At 37.3% G+C, this 22,470-nt stretch overlaps 1 protein-coding gene across 6 annotated transcripts in view; it reads left to right on the top strand.

Moving 5' to 3' along the window:
• Positions 1–22,470, top strand: part of LOC126273168 (trafficking protein particle complex subunit 8) — a 269,428-nt gene that overhangs the window by 211,487 nt on the left and 35,471 nt on the right. For all 6 annotated transcript variants that reach the window (XM_049976647.1, XM_049976646.1, XM_049976644.1 and 3 more), the window contains one exon: positions 4,396–4,640. In XM_049976647.1, the coding sequence (XP_049832604.1) occupies positions 4,396–4,640 (245 nt within the window). The remainder of the gene's footprint in view (positions 1–4,395; positions 4,641–22,470) is intronic.

Here is a 22,470-nt window from a genome sequence, read left to right as displayed (position 1 = left end):
CCAAAAGACTTCTCTGTTGTTTATATCTTCTGATTTTATATTGTTTCTTTCTAAATCTTATTTTACTTTGTTGATGTGGCTTGTTGGGACTTTTTACTTCATAAATATTTGAAAATCTTATTTATCTATCCAGTGTCTTGCATTCAAAATAAATGTCCAAAAAACATGTTTTCTTTTTCTCATTATTTTCTATATTTCAGTATATTTCAGCATTACTTCATAGTTTTCAACTTCCTCCTGTGTTTTGTGGTTCTACTTAATATTTTCTTTTGTGGTCCTAATATTACCCTTATTATTCACCTTTCTAGTACTTCTAATTTATCTAAATTTTAGTTTAATGCCAGACATTTGCTTGTATGTAGGCATTCTGGCTTCACTACTGTGTTGTAATGCCTTGTTTTTGCATTTTTGGATAGACACTTTTTATTTTACAGATCTTTGATGATACTATATACTCTCCCAATTTTATTCAATCTTTCCTCTATGGCAGATTTTTCCAAAGCATTTTCTTGGATTATCTCCCCGAGATATTTGAATTTTTTTACCCTCTTTATTTGGCCAGTATCTGTTTTTCAAGAGTTTTGGAGCATCCTTAATGTTTGTTACAAATTTTCTTTTTTTTCTGCAGAAATTCTTAAGCCAGTTCTGCTGGGTGTTTTTTTTCAAAGAGATTCATTTGTGTTATAGCACATGCCACATTTTGGAAAGTATAGCAAAATCATCTGAAAATGCAAGACAGTTGATTTCATTCTTTCTGCTCCCTCTTCCTAACCTTATAGGCGAGGTGTTGAGTTCAATAAATTTTTCATTCCAAATTCTTATTGTTTTCTCTAATACACTATTAAAAATAATTGGAGATAGCCCATCACCTTGTCATACACGTGTTTTTTATTTCGAAAGGCTGTGAAATTTTTCTCATAAATTTTACTTTATGGGCTGAATCTCTAAATGTTACTGAACAGATTTCTGATTTGCTTGAATAACTCACAGAAACGATTGTTCATAAGCTCCAGCTTTATCCAGACATGCATAACATACTAGATATTTTGAAATCTGTACCTACTCCAGTCCTGCCTGACCTCCTTCCTTCCCATTTTGGATAATATTCAGAAATACCTCTTGTGTCCTTGTATACCGAATGCCTCAGACCTAACGTATAGGCTTTCTTTCTCAGCAGTGTATAGGTGACCTTTTCCAAGTTAAATATGTTTTAAGCAAATAGTAAGGGCAATGGAATGGTGAGGCTTACATTGCATGGAAGCTGGTGGTAAAGGAGGAACTGAAATCAGCTGCAGAATATCAATTGGGAACATGAGGACAAAAATACGACCATTGTTAAAAGCTCTCACAACTGACTATTTTTGTCTAAAAAGTATTTCCGTGTTTTGCAAAGTTTTGGTGATATAATCCAAAACTCATCCTGGATAAGCATGTCCTGTCACTCAATTGAAGTGAGTAGGGACGTTGGTGCGGAATGTTGGGACAGTTCCTAGCTGTATTTGATATATGCTTGGAGAGGGATTTCGTGCATTAATTCTCATGCTGTTGTGAGCTGTCCAGATATTACTGGCTTGCTTCTCTGGAGTATTTTTCCCCTCCTGGTGTCTTCTTTCTTCTTTTTGTTGACTTTGTCTCCTGTACAGTTTAGCTTGTACTGGAAATGGAATTGAGCTTGTCTATTTCCAATTAGCTACTAACTAATAGAAGTCACTCTTTTAAGACACACACAGATTCTTTCAGCTCATACAGTCTCAGGAAATCCTATACAATAATTGTGTGCCTTTATTGTTTGGCAATTATATCAAGAAATACAAATTGATAGATAGTTCAATGCAAACTTTGTATCGTACTTCAGAGCAGACTATCTTCTCTTTCTTTCATGATATAGTCCATTTTCATGATGTGTGCGATTCCAAGGAGCACAGTATGTCTCCGAGGCAAGGGCACAGCTGCATAGAATAACTGCCAAACTAGCAGGTGCCTTAAAGCCTGACCAAACTGCCAGCATCACCCCCTCTTGCAGAAATACTGTCTCCAACTGGACTCAGTTACTTGCACAGATAATGCAAAATCTCCAGGCAGTGTGTGTGTGTCGAAATGTACTAAACCAATTGATAAAAATTAACTGCATGTTTGACAATCATTATTCATTGGTACTATAAACACATCACTTCACTGTAGTGGTATGTTACACCTCATGGTGTAACTTGCATTTCCTCATTGCTAATGACTTTTCTTATGCTTAACAACCATCATCTCACTGGTACTTTTCTGTGGTTATCTTCATTTTTTTGTAATTCTTCAATGTTGCCTGAATTACCCACAAGAAGACTGAGTTTATGCAAATGTTTGTCAAGATTATACACACTGGTCACAACATGTGTTTTAATGATTGGAAGCAGTAACTACATTAGTAGAGAGGTACAACTAGCCCACAATCTAAATCTATATACATATTCCACAGGTGACCATATTGTGTTTGGCTCAGGATACCTTATATCACTGCTAGACATTCTCTTTCCTGTTGCACTCAATAGAAACGAGGAAAGAATGACACTGCACAAATGTACATACAGTATTCTTACTAGAAATACTTTGGTGCCTAAGGATTAGTTTTAAATTTAGAATTTGTTCCAGATAAGATCTGTTTGGTCTAAAACCTGTTTGTTTTTCACCAATTTTTCACCCCTTTTTTATGCAATGGATGAATTAGGCCAGTTTTCGAATCCTCAGATATTTTCTCAGATCTGCCAGATATTTGCCAGATATGTCCTATTAGTTGAGTGACCTTTTTTATGGTATTAGTGCCAGCTGATTTTAGTAGTTTTGCAAGTATACTGTCTTCTCCAGATGCTTTATTGTTTTTAAGTCTCTTAATTTGTTTAGTTATTTCTATTTTGTGCTGTTCTTTAGAGTTAGGGTTGGTGTTACTAGTTTGCTGTGGTTGGATTTTATTTGCTGATTACAGTTTAATAGTTTTTCTAAATAATTAGTAAGTACCTTACAATTTTCCTGGTTGCTAAGAGCCAGACTGACATTTTCATCTTTGAAGCAAAGACTTTGAGGTTGGTAATCGGTTTTGCTTTGAATGTTTTATAAAAGTTTATTGTATTGTTTGTTTGGAAGTCTTTTTCAGTTTCAAAGAAATTGGCATTTTTGTAGTTTCTTTTAGTCTGTCAGATTAATTTAGATATTTCTTTACTTACTGTTTGAAAGGTGGTGTGCGTATTTTCAGCTTTGTTACTACAGTATTCCAATTTTTGAATGCCTCATGCCTAGACTTAACTGCTGTTTCACAATCTGCATTCCACCAAGGGTGTTTTGTTTCTTTCAAAGTGGAATTAAATTTTGTGCTGTTTTGATGAACTTTTATTTTAGTTTTTGCTAATTATTGGACTGTTTTTTGTCAAGTTCACTTGTTAGAGTTCAGGTTTTTTAGCAGTATCAAATTTTGGGATAACATTCAGTTAGATATATTATTTGAATTCTGGATTTGCAAATCTTGTAGCACTATAAAGAAGTATTATTTATTACAGATAAAATTTTATGTATATAATTAATAATTTTTATCTTTCAATAGCAATCAATATAACATAATTTTCAACATTGCTGTAGATAAAAATCAACTGAACAGTAACTGCTTTTCTGTTAATTATAGATGACACTAATGTGAGCCCATTTTGTGTGTGTGTGTGTGTGTGTGTGTGTGTGTGTGTGTGTGTGTGTGTGTAATAAAGCAAATATTGTTTACAAATAATACACTCATGGCACTCATTAGTGTAGTTTATAGACTGTGTATTTTGAGACGTTACACATCTGTAGCACCCCTTCTTGTGATGAGATCTGCAGAACATGGATAGATGAAGTCGCTCAACACTACAGCAACACTGGGCCGTTACCATGATAACGTAAGCAAAAGCTCACGATCTGATTGGTCATCGTGGATGCGTTAAGCACGCATGCCAAGGCCGCATCAACTGTCAGAGCTCTTCTCTCACCATATGGAGTACACATTTCTTACTCGAAAGACTGGATACAACCATCGTGTACTGAATCTACTTCTCTCTCTCTCTCTCTCTCTCTCTCTCTCTCTCTCTCTCCTGGATTTCTTTCTCGAGGGTATAAACATAAAATAATTTATGCAAATAGCCCTTCAAAATGTTCCCCATGCTGTGCATTGAGAAATTTATTTCAGACATACCATTCAGCATTGAATTGTTTGAATCTGTTGGCAGTCAGCATAACACAAGTCCGACCTTGTCTCTGTGTCATATTTACTCCTGGCAGTACACTGTGATGTACTTATAATGCTGTGCTATATCATACCTAACTACTTTTGACTACATTTCATAAAAAATTTAAGTGTAAGAAAAATCAACAATAATTCTGTTTCAGAGGAAAGAGCTGATCCATTTTCTGATCTTCCCATTGAAGACCATGTAGAGAATGTAACTTCTGCTAGGGAGAGCCCGTATGTGGACTTCTATAACAGACACAGGGCAAGAGTCATCTCCAGTTCAGGGGCAGATGAAACTGCAGAAGTCTCAAGGAATTCTGTTGCTAGTCAACTAGAGAATGATGATACTACCGGCATGGAGGAGGCTCTCAATATTAATGCAACCTTAATTCTCAGGTGGCAGGTAAATAGTATTGTGTATATTTTGTTCATGAGATTGTCTGTGAAGTATATTCTGAGATGTCTAGCAGGTTTGCCTGGTTGAAGATATTATTTTTATGCACAGCATTTCAGTGACCATATTACTCATTGAAACTGTGTATGTTAAAATGGAGTTTCCATCACAGCAGTGCACAAAAAATACCTGAAGTACAAAGACAATATTTATTGTTGACATGTGAACTTCTTGTAATTTACAATGCAGCTATCTGTCATTGTCCCCACTCCTCTGCCTCTCATCCATGGAAATGGAGGAAACTGTTGGAATAAGAGTAAAAGATTTTAAAGCACTGGGTTTTTTTGAGACAGTTTTGAATCAGGGAAACTTCAGAAGATCACTTTCTGGGAGAGAGGGGAAAAATTAAAACAGTAGCTGTGGGAGAAATGTGACATGAGAGTTAATATAGAACTTTGCATACAATATCTAGTAAGTGATGCTGTGTTTGTTTTGTAGAAAATTCTGTTGTATTGAAATGTTATGATTTCCAGCACCTCAAATTTCCTTTGTCTACTTCATCCCACTCTGCATAGCATGTTAATGGAAGGAAATGAAAATAATTTACTGTGGGATAAATAAGTGAAAATCGTTGTGCACTCTCAGTGTACAGTAACTTGTGTGAACTGTGATTAATTTATTCATATCATGACATACATTTGCAATCCATTTGGTTTGCGCACAGGAGAAATATCAGAAATTTGCATTATAGTTAAAGCAATTTTGATGCCAGTAAACAATAACATAACTGTAAAATGATATTTTTATAAGATTAGATTAGATTAGATTTACTTTCATTCCAATTGATCCGTAGTGAACATAATGTAACAGGATAGATATTGTATCTATTCACCAAGCAGCAGCAGCAGCAGCAGCAGCAGCAGCAGGAGAGAATGCTTATAAAGGTATTGAAATATGCAAGCTGTATACGTATTTTCTCCTACTGGCACATGTTTAGATTTTTTTATCTATCCAGTTACATTAGATTATCACAAATTATTTTCATTCATATATTTTTATAATTGATTATGTTTACTTAACTGGATATGTGAGAAGTTGTGTGCAACTCAGATTAATAATTCGTCCTCTGAATAATAACATTTCAGTAGCAGTGCCTTATATAGCTTTCGTTTCAGTGGACCTAATTGTTCTCTTTCAATTTATTACAAATTTTTGTTTCCTGTACTGCAGAGCTAGGTATACGGTTTTATCCAGTGTGAAGCGTCACGTTTTTTTGTTTCTTGTGTCTGTGTATGAACAAAAGACTTCTCTCGAATATGGAACATTGTGCAAAATCCAGAGACATTATTTCTCAATTGGAATAATAATTTACCCCACTCTGTTTTTTCTGTTACAGAAATTGGATATAAGTCATTGTAGGTCACTTTTTCTAATGCAACATTTGATGATTTTGTAAATAAGCAAGGCTTGGTTTACAGAATCAAAAGCCTTGATGAGATCAAAGAAGTTTCCTGTGAACTTATTGTCCTTGTTTAATTATGTGCTTATTTCACCAACAAAACTGTTTACTGCTTCTATAGTGTTTTCACTTGTTGATAACCAAACTGACTGTTTAGAATAATGAGATATATCCAATAAAGTTTTGGGTTTGGTAACTGCAGCTACTTCAAATATTTTAGATGTGACTAAAGTAACTGAGATAGGACAATAATGTCCCACAATATCTCTTGATCTCTTTATGAAAACTCGTTTAACTTTGGCATTCTTCAGTGCGTGTGGGAAGCAACCAGTTTCAAAACATTAATTACTTTAGCTGGTGGGTGTGAAATTATGGTGTGTGCTGTTTCAATAACTTTGGTGTGTATTCCATTCCAATCCAGAGAATTTTTGCTTTTTAATGCTAAATATTAATTTTCTATGTCCTTTATGGAAACACTTTGAAATTTTGTAAGATGTTGAGAATTTTCATCAAGATCAAAATTTACTCACTTTGTTATGGTAATCTGTTCCATTGACAACAGATTTTGCTACATTCATAAATAATTCATTGAAGCACTCTGTCATTTGAATTGGGTGGACTTCTGTTTCTTCGAGGTAATTTTTGAAATTTCTTCATTGCAGGCATCAACACTTATTCAGATTTAATGACTGACCTCAAAGCCATAGTTTTATATTATGGTTTAAAATTATCCAGATATTTGCCAACTGTTTTTCTGCTTTGGACACTCTTTTAAATATAATTTTATATAGTCTCACATATTCAATGAAATCAGTATGTCTGTTATATTTTAGTTGTTTGTGCATCTGCCTTTTCCTTGCCCTAGAAATTTTCATTCCCTGTGTGATCCATTTTAATTTATTTGTCACTTCATTTCCTTGGCATGAAAATGTTTTCTTGAAAACATTTAAGAGCCTTTTTGGCTCTTCTATCTTATTTCTAAACATTAACAATTATTCTGTGCCAGAGTTCCTTTTCAAGTTAGTTTTCATACCTTAAATGTTCCTGCCTAATCTTTATAGACGTGATTAGTGAAAACAGTATCGATACAGTTTACTGTGTGAGTTTCTCTTCTTTTTTCTGCCCCACTAAATCAGTGCATCTTAAAGCATACATCCTTTCACCTGTGACATGGGGATGGAATGAAAGGAGCTCTTTAATCAGGTGCATCAACTGTGCAGAAGTTTACACACACTCTCTCAGCCAAAATCTTGAATACTTTACACAACGCAAGGGTAAAAGCAAGATGGGCAGTGAGAGAGAGAGAGAGAGAGAGAGAGAGAGAGAGAGAGAGAGAGAGAGAGAGAGAATGAATCTTAAACAAGTATCCTGAATTTTAGTAACTGATTCATACTTCTACTAAAATGATAATGAAACCAGTAGATATCCAGAAAAGGAAGTATATTATTGGCCCTTGTTCTATAAAAAGATGGTATGTGTGAAACAGCACCAGAAGACACAACTTGTAGGTGAACTTAATAATGCTAAACACTTCTTATTGAGAAATTCACCAGTAATTTCAAATGATACATAACTTGTAGGTGAACTTAATAATGCTAAACACTTCTTATTGAGAAATTCACCAGTAATTTCAAATGATATGAAGAACAAATTGGACAGAGAACAATCAATACTTTCACAGAACATGTATGAAACTTGATTGATCAATTGTTTATTGCCACACAGCCCACTCCATAAAGTGCAGAGCACTTGGGCTGTAGAGATACTTGAACCGCACCTGTCATCAAGCATGAGAGTACAGAATTTTGCATAGTTAGATTTGGGATCTTTCCCTATCAAACATCAGATGTGTGAAGTTTTCTGTGCTATTGTTGTGTTATATAAATGAGTAATCACAAAGTTTATTAATAGTATTGTGACACATAAGTCTATATTTTGCCCTTAGTGTTATGTGTTAGTACATATAGTTTGTTTGTTTGTATTGTAATATTATTGTAACAGAGGTTCTCATTGGGAAGCACGGTGCTTTTGAAGTTAATCAGCGGACATCCTTTATATCTCAGCAAATATGGTTCAGAACTTCCTACTCGACATGGATATCATAAGGAGCACCACAGAATAAGAGGTGAATGACCATCAAGGAAGTATATTCACAAGAATGTGTATGGTATAACTTAAGCATAAAATAAGCTTTGTTGTATAAGTATTGAAAATGATCTTAAATTATTCACATACACAGTATGTTGCACAAGTTCAGCTGATAAGTGCACATGGTTATTTAATGCTGTGGAAAATCATTTCAAATATATTGTAAAGAATAATAACGATGATGATGGTAACAACAACAACAACAACAGCAAATATACTTAAATCAAGATACTGCAATTTTTACTATGATTTCACCACCAGTTATCCCTCTCACATGGAAATCCTGTAGTGTAACATGAATCTGAAACAGTAATAGTTTGATTTGACAGTTAAAATAGAAGACAAAAATAATTATAAAGAATTTGCAGGAGAATTGATGGATCAAGAATTAATTACATTTTTGCTGTCACATAAACTGTCACATTATGGCCCTAAAGTGTAGTATGAACCTGGAATGAAAGAAGATCGAACTGGGTGCTACAATTGAAGATGAAAATAACAAGGAAGAATTTGACTCTGAGAAGTTATTACACTTTCACAATGGGCTGGAAACCCTGTTACAAGTTTATCAAAACAGAAGATTATATCATTACATGTGTAAAACAATTAATAAATACAAATGATGTCATTATGTGTGTGTGTGTCTTAGCACATTGACCGAGAATGGAAACTATACAATAGAAGAAACCAAAGACTTTGCAACATCTGAAGTGGAAAATACAACCAGATTGTGGACTTCCTCTTCCATGCAATGATTCAAGATTTAAATTGACATTAATATTGGAAAAATAAGCAAGAAAAAGATTATGCAGTTAGACACTGTCAAATGATATCCAATAGTATTCAACAGTTATAAAGAAATTATAAGTAACATAATTATACAGTGTTATTTATAAGATTTTATGAATGCATTGGATGTAAAAAAACAATAAAGATGATTTGCAGGCGTTTTATGTTCCTCTAACTTAAGTTGAATCGGTGAAAATTTTTTTTGAAGGAGCTCTAGAAGAGTATGCAGTAGCTGCACCCTATCAAGTTTAACCATTATTGCCACTCTATTGTCCATAACAAATTATTTGAACAAAACACAATCAGCCAGTACTGTTGGCAGTCAGCACAGCATCTACACGACTAGCAGTTAACAACCAACATTGGTATCCAGCAGCAGTCTGACAGGGCAGAGGGCGTGCAGAGACATGAGCAATATAAGCAGTTGATGCTCCAAGCAGAGGAGGTTTGACAACACGTAAAGATGGCAGGGGCTGGCATCAGATGTAATTGGCAATTCCCAGTGGGGTCCACTAATTAAAATCTAGTGGGCTCTGTATTTAATGGATTAAATGTTATAAAGTGGGTACTCAGGTATAGTGATTGTCAGGTCATCAACTGAAATGTTTAGAGGATTATGCAATTGTGAAGTCAGTTTATCAAACACATTTCAGTGTAAAAATAAAACTAGTTGAGGGAATGTAATTTTTTGCCAAAAGTTAAAAGAAAGAGAGATCTAAATATTTTCTATTAATTACTTTACATTAACTTTTTTTTATTTTTACTTACTAGTTCTTAGAATATTGACAGTGGCTCTCGTAAAGAAAAATATTAAGAAATAAAAATGCAAGTGACTGCACAGCAATCAACAGATTTAATTCAGGTACTTTCACAGCATTCAACAGATTTAACACTGTTACTTTCTCAGCAGTCAACAGACATGAATGAGAGAATATTATCAAATAGATAACAAATTTACTCAAATATATAACAGATTTTGAAAAGTGGATACAACTCTCATCACCTGCCATGATAGCCATACGTGTTAGTGCTGCTTGTGGGATGGGGAGATGTGCTACTTCTGGACTGAATCATCCTAGTACATTAATGACTAGTCAGTGTACCAGCAAACCTGGGTGTGATTTGTAGGCAATGTTCCACATTCCGCTAGATGAATACTGAGCTGATACCCAAGTCCTGTCTCAGTTATGTGATTTGCAAACATTTAAGAAACTTTCACTCACTTTTACATGGATAACACTATTCGCAGGTGTCTGGGGTACACACATTCTGTCCCGGTGGGTAACGAGGTGGTGACGGGAAGGGCATCCGGCCACCTTGTAAATTAACCGTGCTAAATCTTTTAAAAACCTTGCCACTCTTGCACTGATAAGTGCAAAGACACAAGAAAATGATGATGATAAACCACTAGTCTACATAAGTGCTCTGTTAAATGAAAGGATGATCAGATTAGGGAATACAATATATGTGGGCAAAACTGAGGTACAAAATTTTGATAATTATTTATATTTAGTGGAGGAAAAGACTGATGACAGTGTGGAACATTCTGTTACTATTGGTTTAGTAGAGAATATTCTAGCAATTGAAGAACAAACATTACAAACAGAAAGTGCTTTTGTGTATAATACAGTTAAGAAAGTAAAAACTGTTTCAGTAATTACAGATGAAAGACAACTGTAGTTGGAGGAACTACAGGCTATTGTAGAGTCCTCTAATAGTGATGAAACTGATTATATCTAATAGTGACAAAACTGATTATAACAGTCTGATAGATTATAATCTAATTTCATTTACTAATTTTAACAAATTAGAATTATGAGTTACTACTGACAGTTTAATGTTGTCAATTACTATGGAAAATGGTTACAGCATACTTCTTCAGAAAATTTACTGTTATTGATTACTGCTTAGGACTTACTGTACTCTGATTAAAATTGTAATTGACATTTCAGCTAGTTGAGTAGTAGGGGCCAGCTGCCAGCAGCCAATCGTAGTTCTTTCTCGAGTGCCATGTGCTCACTGTGTTGCCTGTTTCTAGTCATTTACACCCCCCCCCCCCCCCTCTTCCCCCAAACCACGTACAAAACTTACTCCACTTTAATCTGTCAATCACACAGTAATTTTAAAGAGGGTATACCTTCTGTTATTACTGAGGATGTAGGAGCTGTGCTCCCCATTGAGAAATTGCTAGCTACTGCCACTGCTGGGACTTCCACCCGCTCACTGTAGTACAAACCAACATTAGCTTCTACTAACAATTTTTCATGGTTTGTGGTTACTGAAAAATTTAATGTATACAGTTACAAATGAGAAATTGGTATGCTCTGTTTTTACAGAGAGACTCCGAATGAAAATTTATTACCTGCTGCTATTACTTGTATCTTAAGTTAGTGATACTGTTGCACTAGTTGATGTTGGTGCCTCATTTATTTATAATAGAAATAAGTGAGTTACTGCACATTATGGAGATATTAATACTTATTTCAACTTAGATTAATTTATGTTGAAGTAAGTAAATAGTTAAATAAATTATAGATTCGACACAAGAAGTGAGTGATCAAAATCAGAAAACATTATTACCTAAAGCTTATGTTTAATATAGTAAAGAAAGCAGTGAGAACATTTAGTATATATGACAGAAAGTGAAAGTATTTTTTACAGGCACACGTAATATTTTACTTTTATTAATACCAGAGGTATGTAGCAATTTTGTGGCAGTGAACCTTGCTGGTCCACTGTCTCACGGTGGGGGAGCGCGGCAGGCACTCATACTGGCATGTATTTGTGTTGTATACACACATTTAGTGACAAACATTATTACAGGTTATGATGACAATCAGTATTACTGATTTTAAAGTAGACTTAATGACAATATAGATAGAATGTGATAATTATTATGGAAACCCGTACCAAGTGACCATTGTTCCAAATTTCAAAATTTAGGTTATTGAAATATCTATGGGTGGTCACTTGAGAGTATAAAACATTTGGTGTTGCAATGAATTAAGATTATATTTCATTTGGAAATGTCATAAATAAGTGTATTTCAAACAATGGAACTTCACATTCAGAATGTCAACCATGTAGGAAAAGTTAGATTGCTACTTACCATAATGAAGACACTTTAAATTGCAGACAGGCTAAATTAAAAGTCACTTACACAAAGCTTTTGGCCAAGGCCTTCATCAGCAAAAGAGAAACACACACCATTCATACACACATGGTGTGTGTTTCTCTGTTCCTTTTTTCTGGTGAAGGCTGGGCTGAAAGCTTTGTAGAAGAGAGTTTTAATTGTGCTGTCTGCAACTTAACGTATGTTTTTTTATAGTAAATAGCAATCTGTTTTTTCATAGATTATGACAACAGTGTATTTGTCTTGATAACTGTATGGGATTGTTAGATGATGGCCAGTGGTTAGATCATCAAAGTGGGAAGCACATGAGTAACTAGTAGTAAGGAAAGTGGAAGCATTTTCATGTACAAGGGGTGGCCAGAATTGTGGAAACACAAAAACACATTATCATGCCTAATATGATGTAGGAAAACTATTGACATTCAGAAGCACTTCCATTCATCTTGGATTGGATAAATACATGTCCTGTTTTATTTTCAGTGGAACCTTGTACCATTCTTCATGCAAAATAGTGTCAAATTTCAGTAACAGTAATAGAGGTGGATAGTGATATGGTAACTGCCCAGGGGAAATGAGACATTTCATCCTCATGCCCACAAGACCAGTCTTGGATGACGTGAGCTGTGTGGATAGGGGCTCTGTCATCTTCACCCACGTCATCACCACTGTGGGGACAAACATTATACTATGGCATGGACCTGATCAGCAAAATGATCACTTAATCATTGGCATTGGCAGTAACTAGGCCCCATAGAGTAACCATGGTACCCATGGATTACCATGATAGAGCCATTCAAATTGTTACCGAAACACCTCCCCCCCCCCCCCTACCCCCCTGTCAGGACTCCGGAGATGGGAACTTGCCCTTCAGTATATCATCTCTTCCCGTTACCCACCAGGACTCAACCTCCATTAATTTCAAGTTGCCGCCACTCATACCTCACCTGTCATTCAACATCATCTTTGCCTCTGTACTTCCGCCTCGACTGACATCTCTGCCCAAACTCTTTGCCTTTACAAATGTCTGCTTGTGTCTGTGTATGTGCGGATGGATATGTGTGTGTGTGTGCGCGAGTGTATACCTATCCTTCTTTTCCCCTAAGGTAAGTCTTTCCGCTCCCGGGATTGGAATGACTCCTTACCCTCTCCCTTAAAACCCACATCCTTTCGTCTTTCCCTCTCCTTCCCTCTTTCCTGAAGAAGCAACCGTCAGTTGCGAAAGCTAGAAATTCTGTGTGTGTGTTTGTGTGTTTTATTTATTGTGCCTGTCTACCGGCGCTTTCCCGCTTGGTAAGTCTTGGAATCTTTGTTTTTAATATATTTTTCCCATGTGGAAGTTTCTTTCTATTTTATTTACATCATTAATCTGAACCCAACAATTACAATAAGACACACACACACACACACACACACACACACACACACACACACACACACACACACACAAATTTCAAGCTTTCACGGCTCACGGTTCCTTCTTTGGGGGGGGGGGGGGGATGTGGGTTTTGGGGGAGATGATGGGGAGTCATTCCAATCCCGGGAGTGGAAAGTCTGCTTGTGTCTATGTGCGGATCGATATGTGTGTGTGCGTGCGTACCTTTCCCTTTTCCCCGCAAGGTAAGTCTTACCGCTCCCAGGATTGGAATTACTCCTTTATCCTCTCCCTTAAAACCCACATCAGTTCGTCTTTCCCTATCCTTCCCTCTTTCCTGATGAAGCAACCGTGGGTTGCAAAAGCTTGAATTTTGTGTGTGTGTTTGTGTTTGTTTGTCTGTCTATCAACATGCCAACGCTTTTGTTTGGTAAGTTATATAAGTACTATTGTGCAGTGATCTAGGGACATTTTTGTGCACTGGTTAGAAGGCAGCACTCATTAGAGTGAATTTTGATACACCAACTGATATGAAGATTCAAGAGGTATTGTAACATTAATGTTAGGTCAAGTAGCCATTTTCTTTTTCCCTTAAGGAATGACGACGTACATGGTGTAAATGTAGTGTGAAGTAGTGGGGCTTGTGGGCAGTCCACGAAGATTTATTGTGGTCTTAGTACCCTTGTCCTCTGTGCAAGGAAGGTACCCTAAGTATCCTGTGCAGAGAAACAGTTTTTCTCTCCAACAGAGAATGACCAGTTTCTGGCTGAAATTAATTTAATTTAATTAAAATTTATTAAAATGTTTGGTGGAAAGGAACATTCAGTAAGACTTTCAATGTGAGAGACCTGCTATAATTTAGTGACGTCAATCCCCTAACAAGTTTAGATTAAGATTGTTATATTATATGAATAAATGATTGTTTTTAGTCAACAACAAATTACAAGTGAACCTTCTATGGCATGTAGGTAGTGCACTTTTATATACTTAACCTATTAAATGACAAATTTGGTGAGGGCTTATACTGGGTGGTAGTAATGTTAATTGGTATAGGTTTGTATTAAGGAAGTAACTTAGCTTAGATAAACTAGTTAAATTAATTAGTTACCCAACTCAACTAAAAAGGACTTAATTTCAAGTCAAAAGTGCTAACATCCAATCAGACCTTATCATATTTTAGTTAACAAGTAGGATTGAAGGAACACTCAAGTAACTTCCCACATAGAAATGTGACAAGGGACTCAAAGGAAGACCTTCTTTAAGATCGGTCCATGCATTACAATACACAGAACCAATATGTTTCAAAAAGCCAAGTGCAAAAAAAGTACCCACAATTGGTACTTTTGGTACCCAAAAATCGAAGTTTTTCAGAGTTTTCTGAGAACCACCCATGAAGAAATGGTGCTTTTATAAGACACCTAAGGCCCACACTAGTACATACCTAATGCAAAAGATTTGTTCAATTTGCCTGGGCTGGAGGAAATGTGCTATGTTTAAATTTTCATCCTATACTGCAGTATAGCTACTGTATGCCCATTCTTCTGACAGATAAACAAATTTTCATTAGGCATAGGGCTGTTCGAAACAGTTGACATCCCTTATCTCTGTGATCAGTTGACCACCTCAGCCTAATGACTATTTTTACATCTATCAGAAAAGCAGGCATACAGTAGCTATACTTCAGCATAGAATGAAAATTTAAACATGGCACATTTCCTTCAGCAAAGGCAAACAGAGCAAATCCTTTGCATTGTGTGTGTACTAGGGTGGGCCGTAAGTGGCTTATAAAAGCACCATTTTCAGGGACTGTTTCTAAGAAAACCCTGAAAAACCATGATTTTTGGGTACCAAAAGTGCCAATTGTGGGAATGGCCACTTCTATATCATCCATTCATCGCAAATTGTCAAATTTGTTACCGTATGTTCTTTAGATGATGATCCCGGGAAGCCATGAAATTTTTTTGATATAATTATCCATTACAAAGAGTCACAGTTTTGAAGTTACTGTACTTATATATGTAAAATTAGCATGTAATATATGGTCTGGGGTGAAAATGGAGTTTTAACCAACATGTTTAACACATGGCCAGAGTTCTGGGGTCATCAAAAGGGTTCTGAGGTCACCAAATAATGTTTTTAGTTGCAGTTTTTTCAGCAATAGAATTTTGTGGATATAGGCACTTCACACCTACACACGCTTTCATAATCTGGAAATTATTCGATGTTGCCACCTGGCAGCATAAGCACCTTACAAAAAATAATTTTTGTCTTATGAATTTGTACTTGCAAATCCAACTCTGCATTTTTTGGTATACTATTGGCATAGCCTAAAAATGTTGTGCATTTTAATGTAGTGTTAAGTTAACTTGGGTTGGATGAGAGTCGATTTTGTGTTAGCTTTATATTGTGGATACCAAATGTTTATATGTGTCAAAGTATTTAAATGCAACAATGAAAATAATCAATTATTGATCAAATTATTTAATTGTATAGAAGATGAAAAAATCTACTCATGAAGCGGCAGCAGAACACAAAAGACTGTTGTGATGGGCAAGCTTTTGGAATCAGTGGCTCCTTCTTCTGGCAGAAGGGTTGAAGAGGAAGGACGAAATGTGAAAGAAAAGGATGGCAGAGGTCAAGGAAAAGGGGTAGATTTCAGGAAAGTCATCCAGAACCAGAGGGCAGGGGAGACTTACCATAAGGGATGACTTGCAGTTCTGGGTGGCTTTCCCAAAATCTACCCCTTTTCCTAGACCTCTCCAGTCCTTTTCCTTCACTCTTCTTCCTTCCCCATCAACCCTTGTGACTGAAGGAGGAGCGACTGGCTCCGAAAGCTTGCCAATCACAAGTCTTTTGTGTGTGTGTGTGTGTGTGTGTGTGTGTGTGTGTGTGTGTGTGTGTGTGTTCTGCCGCCACTTGGTGAGTATATTTTTTATCTATCCAATTAAAGTTTTAAAATGTGTTGAAATATAGAAATAAACTGTCAAAACTGTACTGACCTACAGAATTCGTTTTATATAAGCAGCACACCCTGGTGTACAGGGAAAAGGAGGAAACCAGCTGAACAACGCTCCTTTCAGAGCAGAAAAAAGGGAATATGCTCCTCTTTAAAAGATTCTGACAGAAAAGTGAGGAACCAGCTGCCTCACTCCTCATTCCACCTTCCTCAACAAAAATTTTGCCATGCAAACATATTCACACTTTTTGTACCGAAAAAAATTAGTAGGAAGACAATGATGATGGAGGAGAGTGAAGACAATGCCTGTTTGTTTGTGTGTGTGTGTGTGTGTGTGTGTGTGAGAGAGAGAGAGAGAGAGAGAGAGAGAGAGAGAGAGAGAGAGAGAGAGAGAGAGAGAGAGAGAGAGAGAGAGGGGGGGGGGGGGGGGGGGGGGGGCAACAGGGAAAAAAGTACACAATGGGGGGGAGACACACATAGTCAGTGACAGTGAGAGGGAGATGCTGAGCACAAAGGCTTCACTACAAGGGGAGAGCTGGTGAAAAGATAGAACATTCTTATATTAAAAGAACAAAAGTACGTCCACACATCAAAATTTTTGATGATGAAGGTAGAATGAAGATTGATTCAGGTTGTTTCTCAATTTTCTGTCAGACTCTTATAAAGAGGAACAGATTTGCATTTTTTGTACTCTGACACGAGCATTTCTGTCAGGCTCTTTTAAAGAGGAACAGATTTGCATTTTTTGTACTCTGACATGAGCATTTTTCTGCTGCTATAATGATGAAACTTCAGGAGCACTAAACGGATGAATATGTACATACATGTTTTATTACAGCAGTTTCAATGTTTAGAAATATTATGTTAACCACAGTAATTCAGTTAACAGAACTGTTTTGTTGAAACTTATATGGTTATCATTTTTTTTTTTAGAAAAAAAATTGTGAATGAAGGAGAAACAATGATACAAAAAGGAAATATGTATACTTTACTTATGTAGTCAAAATGTGTAGCTTCTAAAAACCAAATATAATTAACAAGACAGAATGTTTAAAGAAATTTGTTTAAGGTACTTCTTGTATGTGTATTCAGGTTAAATTATTTATGAAGCAGTAACATGCTTTTTTTTTCACTTATATGGGTCAGCATATGTGAGAGCATAGAATTTTGCATAATTATGTTCAGGTTTTTTCTCTTTTTAAATGTCAGAAGTGCAAAGTTTCGTGTACAGTATTATCAAAAGCATAGTTCCTACTCACAGTATAGCAGAGATGCTGAATTGCAGATAGGCAAAACAGAAAAGACTGTCATCAGCGTTTTTGTTGTGCCTATCTGCAACTCAGCATCTCCACTATTTGGTGGGTAGCAACTAGCCTTTTCATAATAGTGTCATCATTCCATCCTAAATTTTCCAAAGATTTCTTACCCTTGTCATCTTGCGTAAATGACTAATTGTGCAGTTTATTAATAATATTGTGGAACATAAGTCCATGTCTTGCATATACTGATCAACCAGAACATCATGACCACCTACCTAATAGCTGGTATGTCTACCTTTGACATATATAAACAGTGGCAAGCATCATGGCATGGAAGCAATGAGGCCTTGGTTGATCAGTGGAGGGAGATGGCACATCTGCACACACAAGTCACCTTATGAGCTCTAATGCCATGTTCAATCCGAGATGTATTTGACAGGGTTTACATCTGTTGAGTTGTGGGGCCAGCCCATCAATAGGAACTCACCAATGTGTTCCTCGAACCACTCCATCGCACCCTTGGTCTTGTGACATGGCACATTATCTTGTTGAAAAATGCCACTGCTGTTGGGGAAACACGATCATCATGAAGGAGTATCAGTGATCTGCAACCAGTTTACAACACTGTTTGGCCAACATGGTGCCTTGAACAAGCTCCACGGGATGCTTGGATGCCCTTGTGAATACTACACAGAACATAATAGAACCGCCACCAGCTTGTCCTTATCTCACATTATAGGTGTCAAGCAGCTGTTCCCCTGGAAGAAGACGGATTTGCTCCCTCTGACCAGCATGATCAAGAAGGTGTCAGGATTCATCAGACCATGCAATGCTCTGCCACTGTGCCAATGTCCAGTGCAGATGGTCACATGTCCATTTCAGTCATAGTTTCCAATGTCATGGTATTAACATTGGTACATGCCTGGGTTGTTGGCTGTGGAGGCCTATTGTTAGGAGTGTGCACTATGTGCTCAGACACACTTATACTCTACTGATCATTAAAGTGTGATGTTAGTGCCACCACAGTTCAGCACATGTTCTGTTTTACCAGTGTGCCGAGCCTTTAATATCCGACATCTGTAATGAGGGGTTGCCACCCAACCTCAGGATGCCTGAACATGGTTTAACCTTGGTTTCACCATGTTTTGAAGATGCTTACCACAGCACTCCTCTTCCACTAAAAAGTCAAGCAGTTTCTGAAATGCTTGTGCCCAGCCTGTGGGCCATCACAATCTGCCCTCGGTCAAACTCTGATAGATCACATGCATTCCCCATTCTACGCACAGCAGCATGCTCACTGATATCACATGCACTGTATGTGTGTCTTACTAGCAGTCATTTCTCGCCAAGTGGCACTGCTATTGCATGGATGGTTTTATATTGATAGTAGGTTGGTGGTAGTAAAGTTCCGGCTGATCAGTGTACAGTTTGTGTTGTATTAATATCTGTCTGAGGTACTCCTTGGGACACCTGCAGCATTTGAGGTTAGTCAGCAGGTGCCCATTATGTCACAGCAAGTGTGGCTAAGAGCCTCCAACTTTGCGTGGATGTCATATGTTGGACCTCAGAATAAGAGGTTTAATCTGTCAAGGAGCTATATATGATAGAATGTTTATGATACAAGGAAAGATCAAAAAGTATTGCACTATAATTTTAATACCAAAAAGTTTAATAGGTGAGAAAACAAAAAAATCCCAAATGAAGTTACGTGTCTCACGTACTTTTCTGCGTGGTCACCCCATTCTCAGTACATTTATTTCATTGTGGTACCAGTTTCAATATGCCCAGTTCATAGGAGGAGAGGAGTTCTTGTGCATTACGTTCTGATACCCCCTTATGTAACTCATACAAAAATGCTTAGTTTATTTTAGTATTAGAATTGATATTGAACTATCCACATATACAGTATGTTGTGTAAGTTCACATAATAAATGCACACTGTTATGTAATCCTGTGGATGATCATTTCAAGTGTATAGAAAAGAATAGCAATAATAAGGAATATACTTAAAGGCGAGATACAACAAGATTTATTACAGGTTCACCACCCACTGAACCCTCTCACTGTCTCTGTGTGGACAATTGATTGTGGTTCTGGTGCAGTCATAGTGTGACTAAGGGTGGGTGGCATGTCATTGACCCAATAGTTGAGGTCTGCATGGGCATGTCAGGGTGGTATGTAACTGTGGTTTTCGGTGTGTTGCCCAAAGGTAGTGACAGTACCACACTGGTTTCAGTGCCTCGGCAGATACATTGCTCCATTTACCATTTTGCAAAATGTCTAACATGTGGTTCCGAATTCATGACACTTGAAAAGTTCTATGTTGTTGTTGTTGTTGTCTTCAGTCCTGAGACTGGTTTGATGCAGCTCTCCATGCTACTCTATCCTGTGCAAGCTGCTTCATCTCCCAGTACCTACTGCAACCTACATCCTTCTGAATCTGCTTAGTGTACTGATCTCTCGGTCTCCCTCTACGATTTTTACCCTCCACGCTGCCCTCCAATGCTAAATTTGTGATCCCTTGATGCCTCAAAACATGTCCTACCAACCGATCCCTTCTTCTAGTCAAGTTGTGCCACAAACTTCTCTTCTCCCCAATCCTATTCAATACCTCCTCATTAGTTACGTGATCTATCCACCTTATCTTCAGTATTCTTCTGTAGCACCACATTTCGAAAGCTTCTATTCTCTTCTTGTCCAAACTAGTTATCGTCCATGTTTCACTTCCATACATGGCTACACTCCAAACAAATACTTTCAGAAACGACTTCCTGATACATAAATCTATATTTGATGTTAACAAATTTCTCTTCTTCAGAAACGCTTTCCTTGCCATTGCCAGTCTACATTTTATATCCTCTCTACTTCGACCATCATCAGTTATTTTGCTTCCTAAATAGCAAAACTCCTTTACTACTTTAAGTGTCTCATTTCCTAATCTAATTCCCTCAGCATCACCCGATTTAATTTGACTACATTCCATTATCCTCGTTTTGCTTTTGTTAATGTTCATCTTATATCCTCCTTTCAAGACACTGTCCATTCCGTTCAACTGCTCTTCCAAGTCCTTTGCCGTCTCTGACAGAATTACAATGTCATCGGCGAACCTCAAAGTTTTTACTTCGTCTCCATGAATTTTAATACCTACTCCAAATTTTTCTTTTGTTTCCTTTACTGCTTGCTCAATATACAGATTGAATAACATTGGGGAGAGGCTACAACCCTGTCTCACTCCTTTCCCAACCACTGCTTCCCTTTCATGCCCCTCGACTCTTATTACTGCCATCTGGTTTCTGTACAAATTATAAATAGCCTTTCGCTCCCTGTATTTTACCCCTGCCACCTTTAGAATTTGAAAAAGAGTATTCCAGTCAACATTGTCAAAAGCTTTCTCTAAGTCTACAAATGCTAGAAACGTAGGTTTGCCTTTTCTTAATCTTTCTTCTAAGGTAAGTCGTAAGGTCAGTATTGCCTCACGTGTTCCAACATTTCGACGGAATCCAAACTGATCCTCCCCGAGGTCTGCATCTACCAGTTTTTCCATTCGTCTGTAAAGAATTCGCGTTAGTATTTTGCAGCCGTGGCTTATTAAACTGATAGTTCGGTAATTTTCACATCTGTCAGCACCTGCTTTCTTTGGGATTGGAATTATTATATTCTTCTTGAAGTCTGAGGGTATTTCGCCTGTCTCATACATCTTGCTCACCAGCTGGTAGAGTTTTGTCATGACTGGCTCTCCCAAGGCCGTCAGTAGTTCTAATGGGATGTTGTCTACTCCGGGGGCCTTGTTTCGACTCAGGTCTTTCAGTGCTCTGTCAAACTCTTCACGCAGTATTGTATCTCCCATTTCGTCTTCATCTACATCCTCTTCCATTTCCATAATATTGTCCTCAAGTACATCGCCCTTGTATAAACCTTCTATATACTCCTTCCACCTTTCTGCCTTCCCTTCTTTGCTTAGAACTGGGCTGCCATCTGAGCTCTTGATATTCATACACGTGGTTCTCTTCTCTCCAAAGGTCATACAGTAAAGCTGCATGTCCTCGGGAAAAATTATGGCTGTAGTTTCCCCTTGCTTTCAGCCGTTCGCAGTACCAGCACAGCAACGCCGTTTTGGTTAATGTTGCAAGGCCAGATCAGTCAATCATCCAGACTGTTGCCCCTGCAACTACTGAAAAGGCTGCTGCCCCTCTTCAGGAACCACACGTTTGTCTGGCCTCTCAACAGATACCCCTCCGTTGTGGTTGCACCTACGGCACGGCCATCTGTATCGCTGAGGCACGCAAGCCTCCCCACCAACGGCAAGGTCCATGGTTCATGGGGAAGTTCTATGTATGATGGCTGAAAAGGGGCTTGAATTAAATCCATGTGGAGCATGACATGGGAACAGTCCATCAAATGTTTTTGTACAAAAAACAGGTGTTTGCTGTGTCATGAAGTAGATGACTTTGCAACAGTTCCTGAATTGTTGTACCAATAATGGTAGTTCCAATCCCGGAATCCTTAGTGGTTCCCCATGTGCTATTTCAGCCAATAGTGCACTGGTATCAGATTTATGAGCTGTCTAGTCATAATAGGAGCAAAGGAAGAACTTTCATCTACTTCTGTTGGTGACATAAGAGTGACATTAAAAGTTCTATGCCATCTTTCAAAAATTCAATTGCTGCCAGAATGACAACTTCTAGTGTGGTGGCATTGGAAACCACGCAGAAAGGACAGCTGA

Source organism: Schistocerca gregaria, chromosome 5, assembly GCF_023897955.1.
Source record: "Schistocerca gregaria isolate iqSchGreg1 chromosome 5, iqSchGreg1.2, whole genome shotgun sequence".
Lineage (NCBI taxonomy): Eukaryota > Metazoa > Arthropoda > Insecta > Orthoptera > Acrididae > Schistocerca > Schistocerca gregaria.
Note: the sequence above shows the minus strand (reverse complement) of the source record. Positions and strands in the feature narration are given on the sequence as shown.